This window comes from Scyliorhinus torazame, chromosome 22 (assembly GCF_047496885.1).
Source record: "Scyliorhinus torazame isolate Kashiwa2021f chromosome 22, sScyTor2.1, whole genome shotgun sequence".
In the NCBI taxonomy this organism is placed as follows: Eukaryota; Metazoa; Chordata; class Chondrichthyes; order Carcharhiniformes; family Scyliorhinidae; genus Scyliorhinus; species Scyliorhinus torazame.
In genome coordinates, this window is record NC_092728.1 from 38700240 (window position 1) to 38715436 (window position 15197).

Genomic DNA, 15197 nt, shown 5'->3' on the forward strand with positions numbered 1-15197 from the left:
GCCTGGACGCACTTTAAGAATTTCGCCCCCTCTACATAAGAACTAGCCATCTTGCCCCTCGAGCCTGCTCCACCATTCAATGAGATCATAGCTGATCTTTTGTGGACTCAGCTCCACTTTCCGGCCCGAACACCATAACCCTTAATCCCTTCATTCTTCAAAAGATTTATCTATCTTTATCTTAAAAACATTTAATGAAGGAGCCTCTAAGCCTTTCACACTTTTCCTATCCAAATTAATATTGGGGAAGATGAAATCCCCTATTATTACCAGATTGTTTTAAAATTTCTCTGAGATTTGTCTCCATATCTGCTCTTCTAGCTCTCCCTGACTGTTTGGGGGTCTATTTTTTAAAAATTAATTTAGAGCACCCAATTCATATGTTTTTTCCAATTAAGGGACAATTTAGTGTGGCGAATCCACATATCTTGCACATCTTTTGGGTTGTGGGGGTGAAATCCACGCAAACATGGGGAGAATGTGCAAACTCCACACGGACAGTGACCGAGAGCCGGGATCGAACCTGGGACCTCGGCGCCGAGAGGCAACAGTGCTACCCACTGCGCCACCGTGCTGCCCTTAAGCCAGCATTTAGAAAATCCTACAAGAAAAGGAGGCTACTTGACCTAATTTTAGGGAATGAAACTGGTTGGTGGTAGAAATGTCAGTGGGGGAGCATTTGGTGATAATGACCATAAATCGGTAAGATTTAAGGTAGTTGTGGGAAAGGGCAGAGATGGACCGGGAATGAAGGTTCTGAATTGGGGGAAAGCCAATTTTAGCAGGATTAGACAGGATATGGCCAAAGTGGACTGGGAGCGGCTACTTGTAGGCAATAAGTGGGAGTCCTTTAAAAAGGAAATAAAGTACAGGGCCAGCATAATCCTATAAAGGTAAAGGGTGGGACCAAAATGTCCAGAGAACCCAGGGTGTCAAGGGACATACAGGATTGGATAAGGGAAGAAAATGGGGTCTTATGGCAAGTATGGGGGCTCAAAACAGTGGATGCCCAAGGAATTTAGTAAGTGCAGGGGGTACTTAAAAAAGAAATGAGGAGAGCGAAGCGAGGGAATGAAAAAACACTGGCGGGAAAATTAAAGGAATATCCCAAAATGAATATTAAAGGCACGAAAATAACCAGCAAAAGGGTAGGGCCTATTCGGGATCAGAGTGGCAATCTGTGTGGAGCTGAAATAAGTAGGTGTTCACTGCAGAGGAGGACGTTGTAGAAAGCAGGGAGGGGGACTGTGATATATTCGAACAGATTAGCATTGAGAGGGAGGAGGTGTTGGTGAGTTTAACGGGCTTAAAAGTGGATAAATCCCCAGGCCCAGGTGGTCCTAGGCTGCTGTGTGAGGCAACAGAGGAGATTGCAGGGGCTGTGACTAATTTTCAAATCCTCTCTGGCTGCAGGAGAAATGCTAGGGGACTGGAGGACAGCTAATGTGGTGCCATTATTCAAGAAGGGAAGTAGAGAAAACACAGGTAATTGCAGGTCAGTGAGTCTAACATCAGTGGGAGGGAAATTATTGGATAAAATCCTGAGGGACAGAATTAATCTCCACTTGGAGAGACAGGATTAATCAAGGATAGTTAGCATGGCTTTGTCAGTGGGAGATCATGTATAACAAATTTGATTAAATTTGCCGAGGAGGTGACCAGTTGATGTTGTCCACATGGGCTTCAGTAAGGCTTTGACCAGGTCCTGCGTGGGATACTGTTCAAGAAGGTAAGAACCCATGGGATCCAGGGTTGGTAAATTGGATCCAAAAGTAGTTGGATTTTGGATTTGGATTTTGTTTATTGTCACATGTGCCACGGTACAGTGGAAAGTATTTTTCTGCAAGCAGCTCAACAGATCATTAAGTACATGAAAAGAAGAGGAAATAAAAGAAAATACATAATAGGGCAACACAAGGTACACAATACAACTACATAACATCAGCATCGGGTGAAGCATACAGGGGTGTAGTGTTAATGAGGTCAGTCCACAAGAGGGTCGTTTAGGAGTTTGGTATCAGCGGGGAAGAAGCTGTTTTTGAGTCTGTCCCTGCGTGTTCTCAGACTTTTGTATCTCCTGCCCGATGGAAGAAGTTGGAAGAGTGAGTAAACTGGGTGGGAGGGGTCTTTGATTATGCTGCCCGCTTTCCCTAGGCAGCGGGAGGTGTAGATGGAGTCAATGGATGGGAGGCAGGTTTGTGTAATGGTCTGTGTTCACGACTCTCTGAAGTTTCTTGCGGTCTTGGGACGAGCAGTTGCCAGGCTGTGATGCAGCAAAATAGGATGCTTTCTATGGTGCACCTGTAAACGTTGGTAAGAGTTAATGTGGACATGCCAAATTTCCTTAGTTTCCTGAGGAAGTATAGGTGCTGTTGTGCTTTCTTGGTGGTAGCGTCGACATGGGTGGACCAGGACAGATTTTTGGAGATGTGTAGGAATTTTAAACTGCTAACCATCTCCACCTCGGCCTCTGTTGATGCCGACAGGGGTGTGTGCAGTACTTTGCTTTCTGAAGTCAGTGACCAGCTCTTTAATTTTGCTGGCATTGAGGGATAGATTGTTGTTGCTGCACCACTCAACTAGGTTCTCAATTTCCCTCCTGTATTCTGACTCGTCGTTATTCGAGATCCGGCCCACTATGGTCATATCGTCAGCAAACTTGTAGATGGAGTTGGAACCAAATTTTGCCAAGCAGTCGTGTGTGTACAGGGAGTAGAGTAAGGGGCTTAGTACGCAGCCTTGCAGGGCCCCGATATTGAGGACTATTGTGGAGGAGGCGTTGTTGTTTATTCTTACTGATTGTGGTCTGTGGGTCAGAAAGTCGAAGATCCAGTTGCAGAGTGAGGAGCCAAGTCCTAGGTTTTGGAGCTTTGATATGAGCTTGGCTGGGATTATAGTGTTGAAGGCGGAGCTGTAGTCAATAAATAGGAGACTGATTTAGGAGTCCTTGTTGTTGAGATGCTCTAGGGATGAGTGTAGGGCCAGGGAGATGGCATCTGTTGTGGACCGGTTGTGGCGGTATGCGAACTGCAGTGGATCAAGGCGTTCTGGGAGTATGGAGGTGATGCGCTTCATGACCAACCTCTTGAAGCTCTTCATTACGACTGCCATTAGTTTAGTGGCGGGAGCAGAGGGTGATGGTCGAAGGTTGCTTTTGTGACTGGAAGCCTGTGTTCAATGGTCCACAGGAATAGGTGCTGGCTCCCTTGTTGTTTGCAGTGTGCATTAACGATCTAGACGTAAATGTGAGGGGCATGATCAGTAAGTTTGCAGATGGCACGAAAATTGGTGGAGTGATAAATATTGAGGAGGAAAGCCTTGGACTACAGAGCGATATAGACGGGCTGGTCAGATGGGCAGAACAGTGGCAAATGGAAATTAACCCTGAAAAGTATGAGGCAGGGCATTGTGGCAATACACAATGTATGGAAGGACCCAAGGAAGTACAGAGGACCAGAGGGACCTTTGGGTGCATGTCCTGAAGACAGGACAAGTGGGTAAGGGGGTTAAGAAGGTATATGAAGGCATAGAATATAAGAGCAGGGTGGTTATGATGGAGCTGTATAAAACGGTGGTTAGGCCACAGCTGGAGTACTGTGTGCAGTTCTGGCCACCACACTATAGGAGGGATGTGATTACACTGGAGAGGGTGCAGAGGAGATTCACCAGGATGCTGCCTAGGCTGGAGCGTTTCAGCTACGCAGAGAGGCTGGTTAGGTTGGCGTTGTTTTCCTTGGAGCAGAGAAGGCTGAGGGGGGGCATGATCGAGGTGTACAAAATTAAGAGGGACATGGATAAGGTAGACGGGAAGAAACCTTTCCCCTTAGTTGAGGGGTCAATAACCAGGAGACATAGATTTAAGGTAAGGGGCAGGAGGTTTAGAGATGATTTGAGGAAAAACCTTTTCACCCAGAGGGTGGTGGGAATCTGGAACTCTGATGGAAAGGAACCCTCACAACACTTAACAAGTATTTAGATGAGCATTTGAAAGCAATAGCATCCAAGGTTATTGAAAATGGGATGAGAATAGATAGGTAATTGATGGCTGGCACAGGCACGATGGGCCGAATGGCCTCGTTCTCTGTAAAACTCTGTCTCTCACAAGAGTTTGGGATAATTTCCAATTTTATGCAGGGTTAAACATGGGAGGCCAGGAGAGCAATGGTCAAGTCTAGAAATAATAAAAGCTTGATTAGGGTCCCAGCAGATGAGCTGAGGCAGAAGAAGAGGTGGGTGAAGTTATGGAAGTGGAATAGGCATTCTGAATGATGACGCGAATATGAGGTTATCATGGACAAAGTATGACACCAAGGTTGCAAACAATGTGGTTGAACTGCAACACACGCATACGCACACGCACACACACAAACACGCACACACATACAGTTAACTCTCATCCTATTTCCAGTTCGAACCATTAAATTCCTGCGATTCAGAAGGAGGCAATTCGGCTCATCGAGTCTGCACCGGCCCTCTGAAATAACACCCTACCTAGGCCCACTCCCATGTCCTATCCCCATAATCCTACCTAATTTGCGCATCTTGGGACATTAAGCGGCAATTGTAGCATCTTGGGCTTATCTGACACTTGACCTGAGCCAAAAGGCCGAGAAGCAATGAAATCAGATTTTCCATGGAGATCGTTGGGTCATTTTATCACATCAGTTTACAACAGCACCTCGGGACCATGTCTGGCCCATTCTGTTTGTCTTCAGTTGTTTGATGAATGGTGTAGCGTGTCTCTCTCTGCTAATGGCACAGTCTCTGTAGAAATCACTGCAGGAAGTGCGAGGAGGAGTGGAATGTATCTCTGGCCTGAGGCACCCACGATAATTTTACAAGAGGGAAGCTCTCTGGCATCGTGGCCAATTGTAAATCAGATTATCTGGTGATTATCACATTGCTGTTTGTGGGATCTTGCTGTATGTAGACTGGCTGCTGCATTTCCTACATTGCAACAATGACTAGAATTTGAAATGTACTTTGTTAGCTGGGAGATATAAATACTCCTTTTTGAGCTAACTCCATGATAGCTCTCAATGTCGCTCATTACCAGATTATCGAATACCCACAAGGTCTTGAGTGCTCAGATTAAGATTTAGGGCAGCACAGTAGCATAGTGGTTAGCACAGTTTATTCACAGCTCCAGGGTCCCAGGTTCGATTCCAGGCTTGGGTCACTGTCTGTGGAGTTTGCACGTTCTCCCCGTGTGTGCGTGGGTTTCCTCCGGGTGCTCCGGTTTCCTCCCACAGTCCAAAGATGTGCAGGTTAGGTGGATTGGCCATGATAAATTGCCCTTAGTCTTCAAAAAAGGTTAAGTTGAGTTACGGGGATAAAGGGGATAGGGTGGAGGTGTGGGGCTTAAGTAGGGTGCTCTTTCCAAGGGCCAGTGCAGACTCGATGGGCTGAATGGCCTCCTGTACTGTAAATTCTATGATAATCAACCCCCTGTGTAAATTAAAAGCTTGCAATGCTGGAAATGCACAGCCGTACATTGTGTCTCTGTGAAGTACTGTGAGGTTAGCGTTTGCGCTGTGTACATGAGAGCTCCCGTCCCTTTTCTGTCATTGTTACCTCCTCCATATTTATGCCAGGATACCGGGAGCTGGTGCAGCAGGATGGCCTGTGCCAGATGGAGAGTTTTGCCAGGGGCGTCACACACCAGGACCTCCTGTCCTCTGTTTACAGCTCTGCAGCTTAGTTTAAAATAAAGCCAGCAGATGCTGGTGGGAGTTGCCAGTGGGCAGATGAGGCTGTGAGAATACTGATTTCCCTGCCTTTACCCGGTACATTTTTACCCAGTCTCTCTCTACTCCTGGCAACTGCATGTGTGCAGCCACCCCCTGTTGTCAGCTTTGAATCGACTTCGGGAATATTTCTATTCATCTCCCAGGCCGAAAAGCAACTTTACAGAATAGGGGTCATAGTCTGCTGTTTGTCTTTGGATGTGGTGATCTGTTCGACTGGCAATGGAGCAGACGTAATGTTCCTTCTGCATATTTTATAACTCAAGTTATAAACTGTTTGAATTCCCAGAAGTGTGTTTGTCACCATCTATTTTTGAAAACTGTTAAATGTTGGATTAATTTAATATTCATATTTTCATACCCACAACATCTGCACTGAGACCATTGTTGTTTTAATCCTTGCATGAATGTCCTGCTTTTTTTTTATTGGGCAATAAATGTTATTGCTGGAATAAAACATAATGACAGCGTTGTAACTTGGTGTTAGTTGCTGGAGATTTTGATTTAATTTTTTTTTAAATTTAGAGTACCCAATTATTTTTTTCCAATTAAGGGTCAATTTAGTGTGGCCAATCCACCTACCCGGAACATCTTTGGGTTGTGGGGGTGAAACCCACGCAGACTCGAGGAGAATGTGCAAACTCCACACGGACAGTGACCCGGGGCCGGGATCGAACCCGGGTCTCCAGCTCCGTGGGCAACAATGCTGACCACTGTGCCACCACGCCACCCATCTAAGGCTTTTGATGAAGACTGTTTGAACAATCCCCATTTATCGTACATCGATGATATTTTTATTTTTCCTGACTCCTATTTCTGTCCCTCCTTCACTGAACTCTCTGTTTACAGGATGAGAACATAAGAAGTCAGAGCAGGAGTTGACAATTCAGACTCTCGAGGTTGCTCTGCCATTCCAGACGATCATGGCTGATCTCCCCTTGGCCTCGCCTCCACCATCCTGCTCATTCTCCATGACCCTTCAACCCAGTACTAATTAAATATCGGTCTACTCCTCAAAATCCCGACACCCACTGCACTCTGGGGTAGTGAATTCCACAGATTCACCACCCTTTGAGAGAAGTAATTTCTCCTCATCTCTATTTTAAATCTTACCCCTTATCCTAAAACTATGACCTTGTTCTAGATTGCCCCACAAGAGGAAATATCCGCTCTATGTCTACTTTCTCAATACCTTTTATCATCTTATGTACCTCTATTAGATCTCCTCTCATTCTTCTAAACTCAAGAGGGCATAGGCCTAAACTGCTCAGTCTCTCTTCATAAGACAAATTCCTCATCCCTGGAATCAATCGAGTGAACCTCCTCTGAACTGCCTCCATTGCAATTACATCCCTCCTTAAATAGGGGAACCAAAACTGTACACAGTACTCCAGGTGCAGTCTCTACCCTGTACAGTTGCAGCAACACTTCCCTACTTTTATACTCTATTCCGTTAGCCATAAATGCCAAAATTCAATTTGCCTTCCTTATTACCTGCTGTACCTGCTGTACTAGTTTTCTGCGATTCATGCACGAGGACACCCAGATCCAGGACACCAAAGCACTTTTAAGTTACTCTCCATTTAGATCATTTGCTTTTTTCTTCCTCTAACCAAAATGGATAATCTCGCCTAACAATTTCCCAACGACAGACGTTCAACTAACTGCTCTATAGTTTCCTACTTTCTGCCTCCCTCTCTTTTTGAGCGTTACATTCGCATTTTTCCAATCCACTGGAATCTTTCCTGCATCTACGGAATTTTGGAATATTATAACCAATTGATGCACTATCTCCACCACCACTTTCTTTAAGACTCTAGGATGTAGGCCATCAGGCTCTGCGGGCTTGCCTGCCCTCAATCCTAAAAGTTTGTTTCGTACTTTTTCCCCTATTCATGATGATTGTTCTAAGTTCCTCCCTTTCTACTACCTCTGCATTACCTGTTACTATTGAGATGGGACTTGTGTCGTCCACTGTGAAAACAGACAAAACACAGATTTAGCATCTCTGCCATTTCTGTGTTCCCCACTATTAACTCCCTGGTCTCATCCTCCAAGGGGCCAACATTCACTTTAACTACTCTCTTTATATACTTTCATAAGTGTTTGCTATCCTTTTTTATATTTTGCACTAGTTTACTTTCAAAATTTTCGGTAGCTCTTTTTATTATTTTTTAAAATTGATCTTTAAAAGTTTCCCAATCTCCCATCTTGCGAAAGACCTTTGCAATATGGTATGCCTTAGTTTTTGTCTTTGTTATATTTATATGTTATATTGCTCAGCCATGGATCTTTTTTCCTCCTCTTACAATCTTTCTTCCTCTCTGGGATATATTTTAGTTGGTTAAAAATTGAATATCTCCATAAACAACTGCCACTGCTCATCAACTATCCTACCTTTTAGTCTTCCTGCCCAGTCCCCTAGGGCAAATCGATCCTCTTGCCTACATAAATACCTTTGCTTAACTTGAGAACTCTGGTGTAGGACTCCACTTTCTCATCCTCAAACTTAATTTGAAATTCCATCATGCTATGATCACTCTTCCTAGAGGATCCTGAACTATGAGGTAATCAATTAATTCCTCCTCAGAACACAATACAGAATAGCCTTCTCCCTGGTTGGTTCCACAACATATTGCTCCAAAAAGCAACCTCTCCCTCAAAGCTACCCGTGCCAATTTGATTAACCCAGTTTATATGTATATAGGTCGTAATACCACAGACCGAGCTGGCCGGGTCCTTAAAGACATAACTGCTGGACTGGGATTGCAGCAGGTGGTGAGGGAACCAACAAGAGGGAAAAACAAACTTGACCTCATGCTCATTAATCTGCCTGCTTCAGGTGCATCTGTCTATGACAGTATTGGTTGAACTGACCACCGCACAGTCCTTGTGGAGACAAAGTCTTGACTTCACATTAAGATACCACCATTGTGTTGTGTGGCACTATCATCGTGCTAAAAGGGATAGATTTCAAACAGATTAGCAACTCAAGACTGGGCACCCATGAGGCGCTGCGGGCCATCAGCAGCACCACAATCTGCAACCTCATGGCCCGGCACATCCCCCACTCTACCATTACCACCAAGCCAGGGGATCAACCCTGGTTCAATGAAGAGTACAGGAGAGCATGTCAGGAGCAACATCAGACATACCAAAAAATGAGGTGTCAACCTGGTGAAGCTACAACACAGGACTACTTGTGTGCCAAACAGCATAAACAGCAAGTATTAGACAGAGCTAAGCGATTGCACAACAAACACATCAGATCTAAGTTCTGCCACATCCAGCCATGAATGGTGGTGGACAATTAAACAAGCTACTGGAGGAGGAGGCTCCACAAATGTCCTCATCTTCAATGATGGAGCACAAATGCTGAGGCATTCGCAACAATCTTCAGCCAGAAGTGCCGAGTGAATGATCCATCTCGGGTCTCCTCCGGGAGTCCCCAGCATCACAGATTCAGTTTTCTGCCAATACGATTCACTCCATGTGATATCAGGAAATGGCTGAAAGCACTGTTTACTGCAAAGGCTATGGACCCTGACAATATTCCGGCAATAGTACTGAAGACACGGTACCACATTGAGCACTTCACAGTGCCAGGGTCCCAGGTTTGATTCCCGGCTTGGGTCGCTGTCTGTAAGGAGTCCGCCCAGTCTCCCCAGTCTGCATGGGTTTCCTCCGGGTGCTATGGTTTCCTCCCACAAGTCCTGAAAGACGTGATGTTAGGTAAATTGGACATTCTGAATTCTCCCTCAGTATAACCGAACAGGCGCCGGAATGTGGCAACTAGGGGTTTTTCACAGTCACATCATTGCAGTGTTAATGTAAGCCTACTTGTGAAAAATAATAAAGATTATTAGATGATTAGACCTGTGCTCCAGAATGTACCGCACCCCGAGCCAAGCTGTTCCAATACAGCTACAACACTGGCATCTACCCGTCAATGTGGAAATTTGCCCAGGTGTGTCCAGTACACAAGAAACAGGACAGATCCAATCCAGCCAATTACCCTGTCAGTCTGCATCATCAGCAACCCCACTTTTCTCCCCATAATCCTCCGAATATCTGTCACTACCACATGAAAGGCATTTTAGTCTATTACAAAAAATACTGTTGTAAGTTATTTGGATAAAACTGATAAAATTATTGCTACAATACCCATACTGACATTTAAAAACGATATTTAAAGATGAGATTTCAAATCAGTCTCTGTAAAGTATTGTTGCAGGCCCATTGCTTGAACACCTGAAGTGAAGGGGTTGAAACTTGAGGTTCGATTTAGTAGCTGAGATGGCTTCTGGAATTGCTATTTGGAGGCTTTCCTTTTCACGTAGACTCAGCAGGTTTTTGGGATTGAATGTTTACTATTCCTTAATAATTCTGTGGTTAAGTGCAGATTTCCTGGACACTTTCAGCAGAACAGCAGTTGATTTCTTAATACCTCCCTCTTTGACCTCTCTTGGCCAAGATCCCTCTGTAACGATGTTCACAGAGTTCTTTCTTGGGTTCTGCACACAAAATGGCTGTTTTCAAACAGACTTTATACAGTTCTAAAACTTAAAATGGCTTTCTCAAACTATTGAGTCATGCTTCCATTTAAGTCTTGCCAGTCTGGGGCATAATCCCAACCATTGTCTATTTAGCTGATATAATTAACTTTTTAAATGTCTCAACCATTAACCTGAATGGTTTCCATTCTCCACGCTGCTGACAGATCTGTTGAGTTTTTCCAGTGTTTTCTGTTTTTAATTATAAAAGGAAGGTGAGGTTTTTTCAAAGATCTGTAATATCAAAACTACATTCATGCCTCATCTAATTGCTTTTTTAAAGTTACTCTGACATAATCTGATTCTATCAGTCTCCAGGTGTGTATTCCAGATCTGAGCATCTCTCTGTGATAAAGAAGTTTCTCATTTCCTCTATATGCTCCATCAAATGATCATTTTGAAAACATAGAACATCGAATCCCTACAGTGCAGAAAGAGGCCATTTAGCTCATTGAGTCCACACCGACCCTCTGAAAGAGCACCCTCACCCATTCCTGCACTCTATCCCGGTAACCCCACCTAACCCGCACATCTTTGGACTGTGGGAGGAAACCGGAGCACCCGGAGGACACGCATGCAGACACGGAGTGAATATGCAAACTCCACACAGTCACCCAAGGCTGGAATTGAACCCGGGCCCCTGGCGCTGTGAGGCAGCAATGCTAACCACTGTGCCACCGTGCCGAGACAGCTCGGTTGTGTCTCTCTTTATCTGTTCTGCTTGAAGGAGAACCATCACAGCTTCTCCAGTCTTTCTATATCACCAAATTCCCTCATCCCTGATATCCTAGCAAACCACTCTCTTCAAGGCCTTGACGTTATTTCTAAAATGTGGTGCTCAGAATTGTTCACAATTCTCCAGCTGTGACCTAGCTAGTGATTTGTGAAGGTTTAGTTTGATTCCTTTTATTTGTATTCAATGCCCCTGCTGACGAGCATCGGCATGCTTTCTTAGCTGACTTATTAACATGCCCTAACATCTTTGAGAATTTGTGAAGATGCATCCCCAGGTGCCTCTGTTCCTGGCTCTCCTCAAGATAGTACTATTTAGATTATACAGCCTCTTATTCTTCCTGAAGTGCATCACTTCACACTTAGCAGCATTAAATTACATCTACCATCTGTCTGCCCATTTCATCAGCCCAAGTGTTCCTGAAATTTGCTAACTATCCTGTTCCTGAAATTTTTGTCTCACCTGCAAACTTCAAAATTGTGCTTCCTTTACCCAAACACTTATTTATGTATCACAAGAAAAGTAATGGTCTTAATAGTGACCCCATGGGGAGTTCCAGTATGCCCTTCTCTCCAGGCAGTAAAGTACTCAATCATTATTACTTTCATGCCCAAATTAGCACCACTCCTTCAACACATTGTGCTTCTAATTTTTAAATAACTCCATTGTGCGGTACTTACCTATTAAAAGGTTGTAGAGGATGTTAGCTGCACTGAGAATGCACAGAATCGTGCTTTCAGTGGTCTTAATGCTAATAAGATAAAGGAAGCAAGCAAAGGATATGAGAGGATACAACTGCCGATTGCTAATTACAGCAGGTTGATGATTTAGGTGCAGACTGGTTCTCCTGAAAACAGGAGCTTGCTGTGTTGTTTATTAAACCCTTTGAATCTCAGTCTCCATGATCAGATTATTTTTATTGATCAAACCCCGCTGCCTCTCTCTTCTCCCAGATGTTACTAACATCCTCTTGGGGCACCGATGCTCAGGAGCTGGGCTCAGCAGCTTGCTCAAGGGAAATATTGAGTGTTGACAGGTTATTTAGCCGTGGCATAGGGAGCAGCATTACTGAGCTGAGCCTGTCTTGCATTGGGTCCACACATCCTGACTCATGGAGCAGGCATTATTGGATAGTGAGCAACAGCAGAAACCCTGGCTCATCTCATCTCTGTCTAGCCCAGTGGCGCTGAGGTTACAATCCAGTATGGCAACTTTACGTCCGTGCAAACCTGGCACCTTCTAGTATGTATGCTGCAGCTACACTTAACATTGAGAGCTCTATAGATTGCCCACCGTGATTGAAACAATATTGTTTATGTAAAACTCCAACCAGACCGTGAGATATCTCTCCGAATGACAATTATCGCAGTTCAAAATTAATTCACAGTATATTTCTTTGGGATATTGTTAAGACATGGCAGGGCTATGTAAACGGAACCCCTTTATCTCTCACCATTTTCTAACCATCTCCAAGTTGTAATGGGTTTGAGTTTGGTCAAAAATAATTTCTAATGGCCATTTGCAACCTGACCGTAGTACTGGGCTCTGTCACTGCAGAGCCCACCAGCTATTCTGCTGAGTGTTTATTCCCTTTGCCTAATGTTGCCTTTTTTTGATCTGTAGGTTACCCAGATCATCTTACATTCGCTATGCAGAGTCATCATTGAGGAATGGCTTTGGCCTGAAGTATTTACACAAGTTTTTCAACATTCCATTTCTCCAGCTGCAGGTGAGTGGCTCTGATATGTTTGGAGTTCTCTGTCACAGCTCCAGTATGGATGCCAGTTGGCAAATATCTCATTACCCATATTGCGTACCTGTCTTCAAATTACTAAAACATATCTTCAAATGAAAATCCTAGGTACATTCCGAATCATTTGTTTCACTTTGTAAAATGTAATTAAAAGTGAAGGATAATCACTGTTACTGTCTGTGCGGAGTCTACACGTTCTCCCCGTGTCTGCGTGGGTTTCCTCCGGGTGCTCCGGTTTCCTCCCACAAGTCCTGAAAGATGTGCTATTCAGTGAATTGGACATTCTGAATTCTCCCTCAGTGTACCCGAACAGGCGCCGGAGTGTGGCGACTAGTAGCTTCATTGCAGTGTTAATGTAAGCCTACTTGTGACACTAATAAAGGTTATTGATTATTATTATTACTGGTTGGGTGAGTATACGTGGTAGGGTTTCTGTGTGGTGTGTATATTTGTGTGTAGTCTAAACTATGGTGCTTCCCTTCCGGTACTGAACTGAAGTATGCGAGATGGCTCTTAGGGAGAGAGAGATCCTGGCTTGTGGATTTGTAACAACACCAGTCAATGACCATGAGAGAGGAGGAGCAGGGATTGGGATCAAGGAGGAACATTCAAATTAAATATGTAGAATAATTAAGTTCCACCAGAAATATCAAGTAACATTTTTTGGAAAGTGGGTTCAATCTCTGACTTTTTGGCCCTGATTATGAAGTTCACCGTGTGGTGACAGTACTCACAACTGGTCTCGAAGTTAGCTGTCCACAAAGATCTCGCCATGTTTGTAGCAGGGATTTCCCCTTTCCTGGTGTCAGTTTGAATCTGTTGCCACGTCCAGGGGATCTCCCGGTGATCCAACAGCAGTGATGTCATCAAGCAGGATAAGCAGCCAATCGCATTGAATCAGCATCACAGACATCAAACCAGGAAGCAAATATACTGATTATCCTTCACTTTTAATTACATTTTACAAAGTGAAACACTCGATTCGGAATCTGCATGGGATTAAGATAGAAGATGAACTATCAGAAATTTAAAAAAAAAGAAAATGTGAACTTTTTTACCATAATGGAGAAGTTGGACATTCCACAAATATAAAAATAGCTTCTCAGAACCAGCGAGGCTTTTTAGCAGTAATTATGAACTTAGTACACTGTTAAAATCATTGAAATAATAATCTTATTTAATATTTGTTGGGCGTTCAGTTTTGCTGATTCGCAATTAGCTAAAGCCTGGGAATCTTCATGATTTCATTGGGTCCTTTCCAATTTCATAACCAGGTTTTATGGGATTGTACCAGGTTTCAGACTAAAGAAGCGTTTTGATTCCAAGTCCTGTGTAAGGTGTGGGCGGATTGGTTTGATGAGAAATTGATATATATGCATCCTGGGTATTGATAAAACCGAATACGACTGAATCTAGAATGAGAGGATGTAGGTTGAGAGGTGGTAGATTTAGAACTGAGATGAGGAGGAACTACTTCTCACAGAGGGTGGTGAATTTGTGGAACTCGCTGCGGTGGAGTCTGATTCATTAAATGGTTTCAAGAAGGAGATAGATATATTTCTGATTTTTAAAAAAAAAACAGTTTAACGGGATATGGGCAACAGTTGGGGAGGTGGATTTGAGACCAGGAAGAGATCAGCCATGATCTGATTGAACAGCAGAGCAGGCTCGAAGAGCTGAATTGCCGACTTTTGCTCCCAATTTTTGTTTGCACTGAATGCTGAATTTGGGTGCATTTGAGTGCTGTAGTGAGAGTTTGGTGACTGAGGGATATTAAGGGTTCATTTTTATCTAAAGTCTAGTCTTTTATTTAGTTAATTAACTTAAAAATTGTTTGGATTTTAACCTTTTATATGGTCTCACTACTCTAATTTAACAAATGAAAAAATAATAATGTTTATGCGTTTTGTCTTTTTTATTTTTTGTTTTTTGTGTTTTTTTGTGAGTTTATGACCTGCACGTTTATCTACGCGTGCAGGATTAAGCCAGCATCCGCCACTGACACTGGTGTGATACTGGGTGTGACAACCAAGCAAAAGAGCATAAAGTAACTGATGGATTAAACAAAAGAGGGGAGTGCCCCAAAACAGCGAGTGGAGCACAGCCCAAAAAGAACAAGGAAACAAAATGTATCAAACACCGTCAAATTAAAGTGTGAGAATCGGGGTAGGTAAGGCAATCCAACCCCTGCGGTGCCCACCAAGCACGGAATGCCTCGAGTGTGCCCGTGGACACCGTATGCTCCCGCTCCAGGGACATCCGGCCGCGGACGAGGCTGCGGAAGATGGGCAGACAGTCAGGCTGGACTACCCCGTCGGTTGCCCGCTGCCTGGACCTATAAATGGCAAGTTTGGCCAGACCCAGTAGGAGGTTCACGAGGAGGTACTCCACCTTCCCCGCCCCCCTCCGCC

The 15197-nt window shown here is 44.0% G+C and overlaps 1 protein-coding gene across 2 annotated transcripts in view; it reads left to right on the top strand.

Moving 5' to 3' along the window:
- LOC140399018 (rab-like protein 6) overlaps positions 1 to 15197 on the top strand; it is a 202136-nt gene that overhangs the window by 80736 nt on the left and 106203 nt on the right. For both annotated transcript variants that reach the window (XM_072488074.1, XM_072488073.1), the window contains exon 7: positions 12657 to 12762. In XM_072488074.1, the coding sequence (XP_072344175.1) occupies positions 12657 to 12762 (106 nt within the window). The remainder of the gene's footprint in view (positions 1 to 12656; positions 12763 to 15197) is intronic.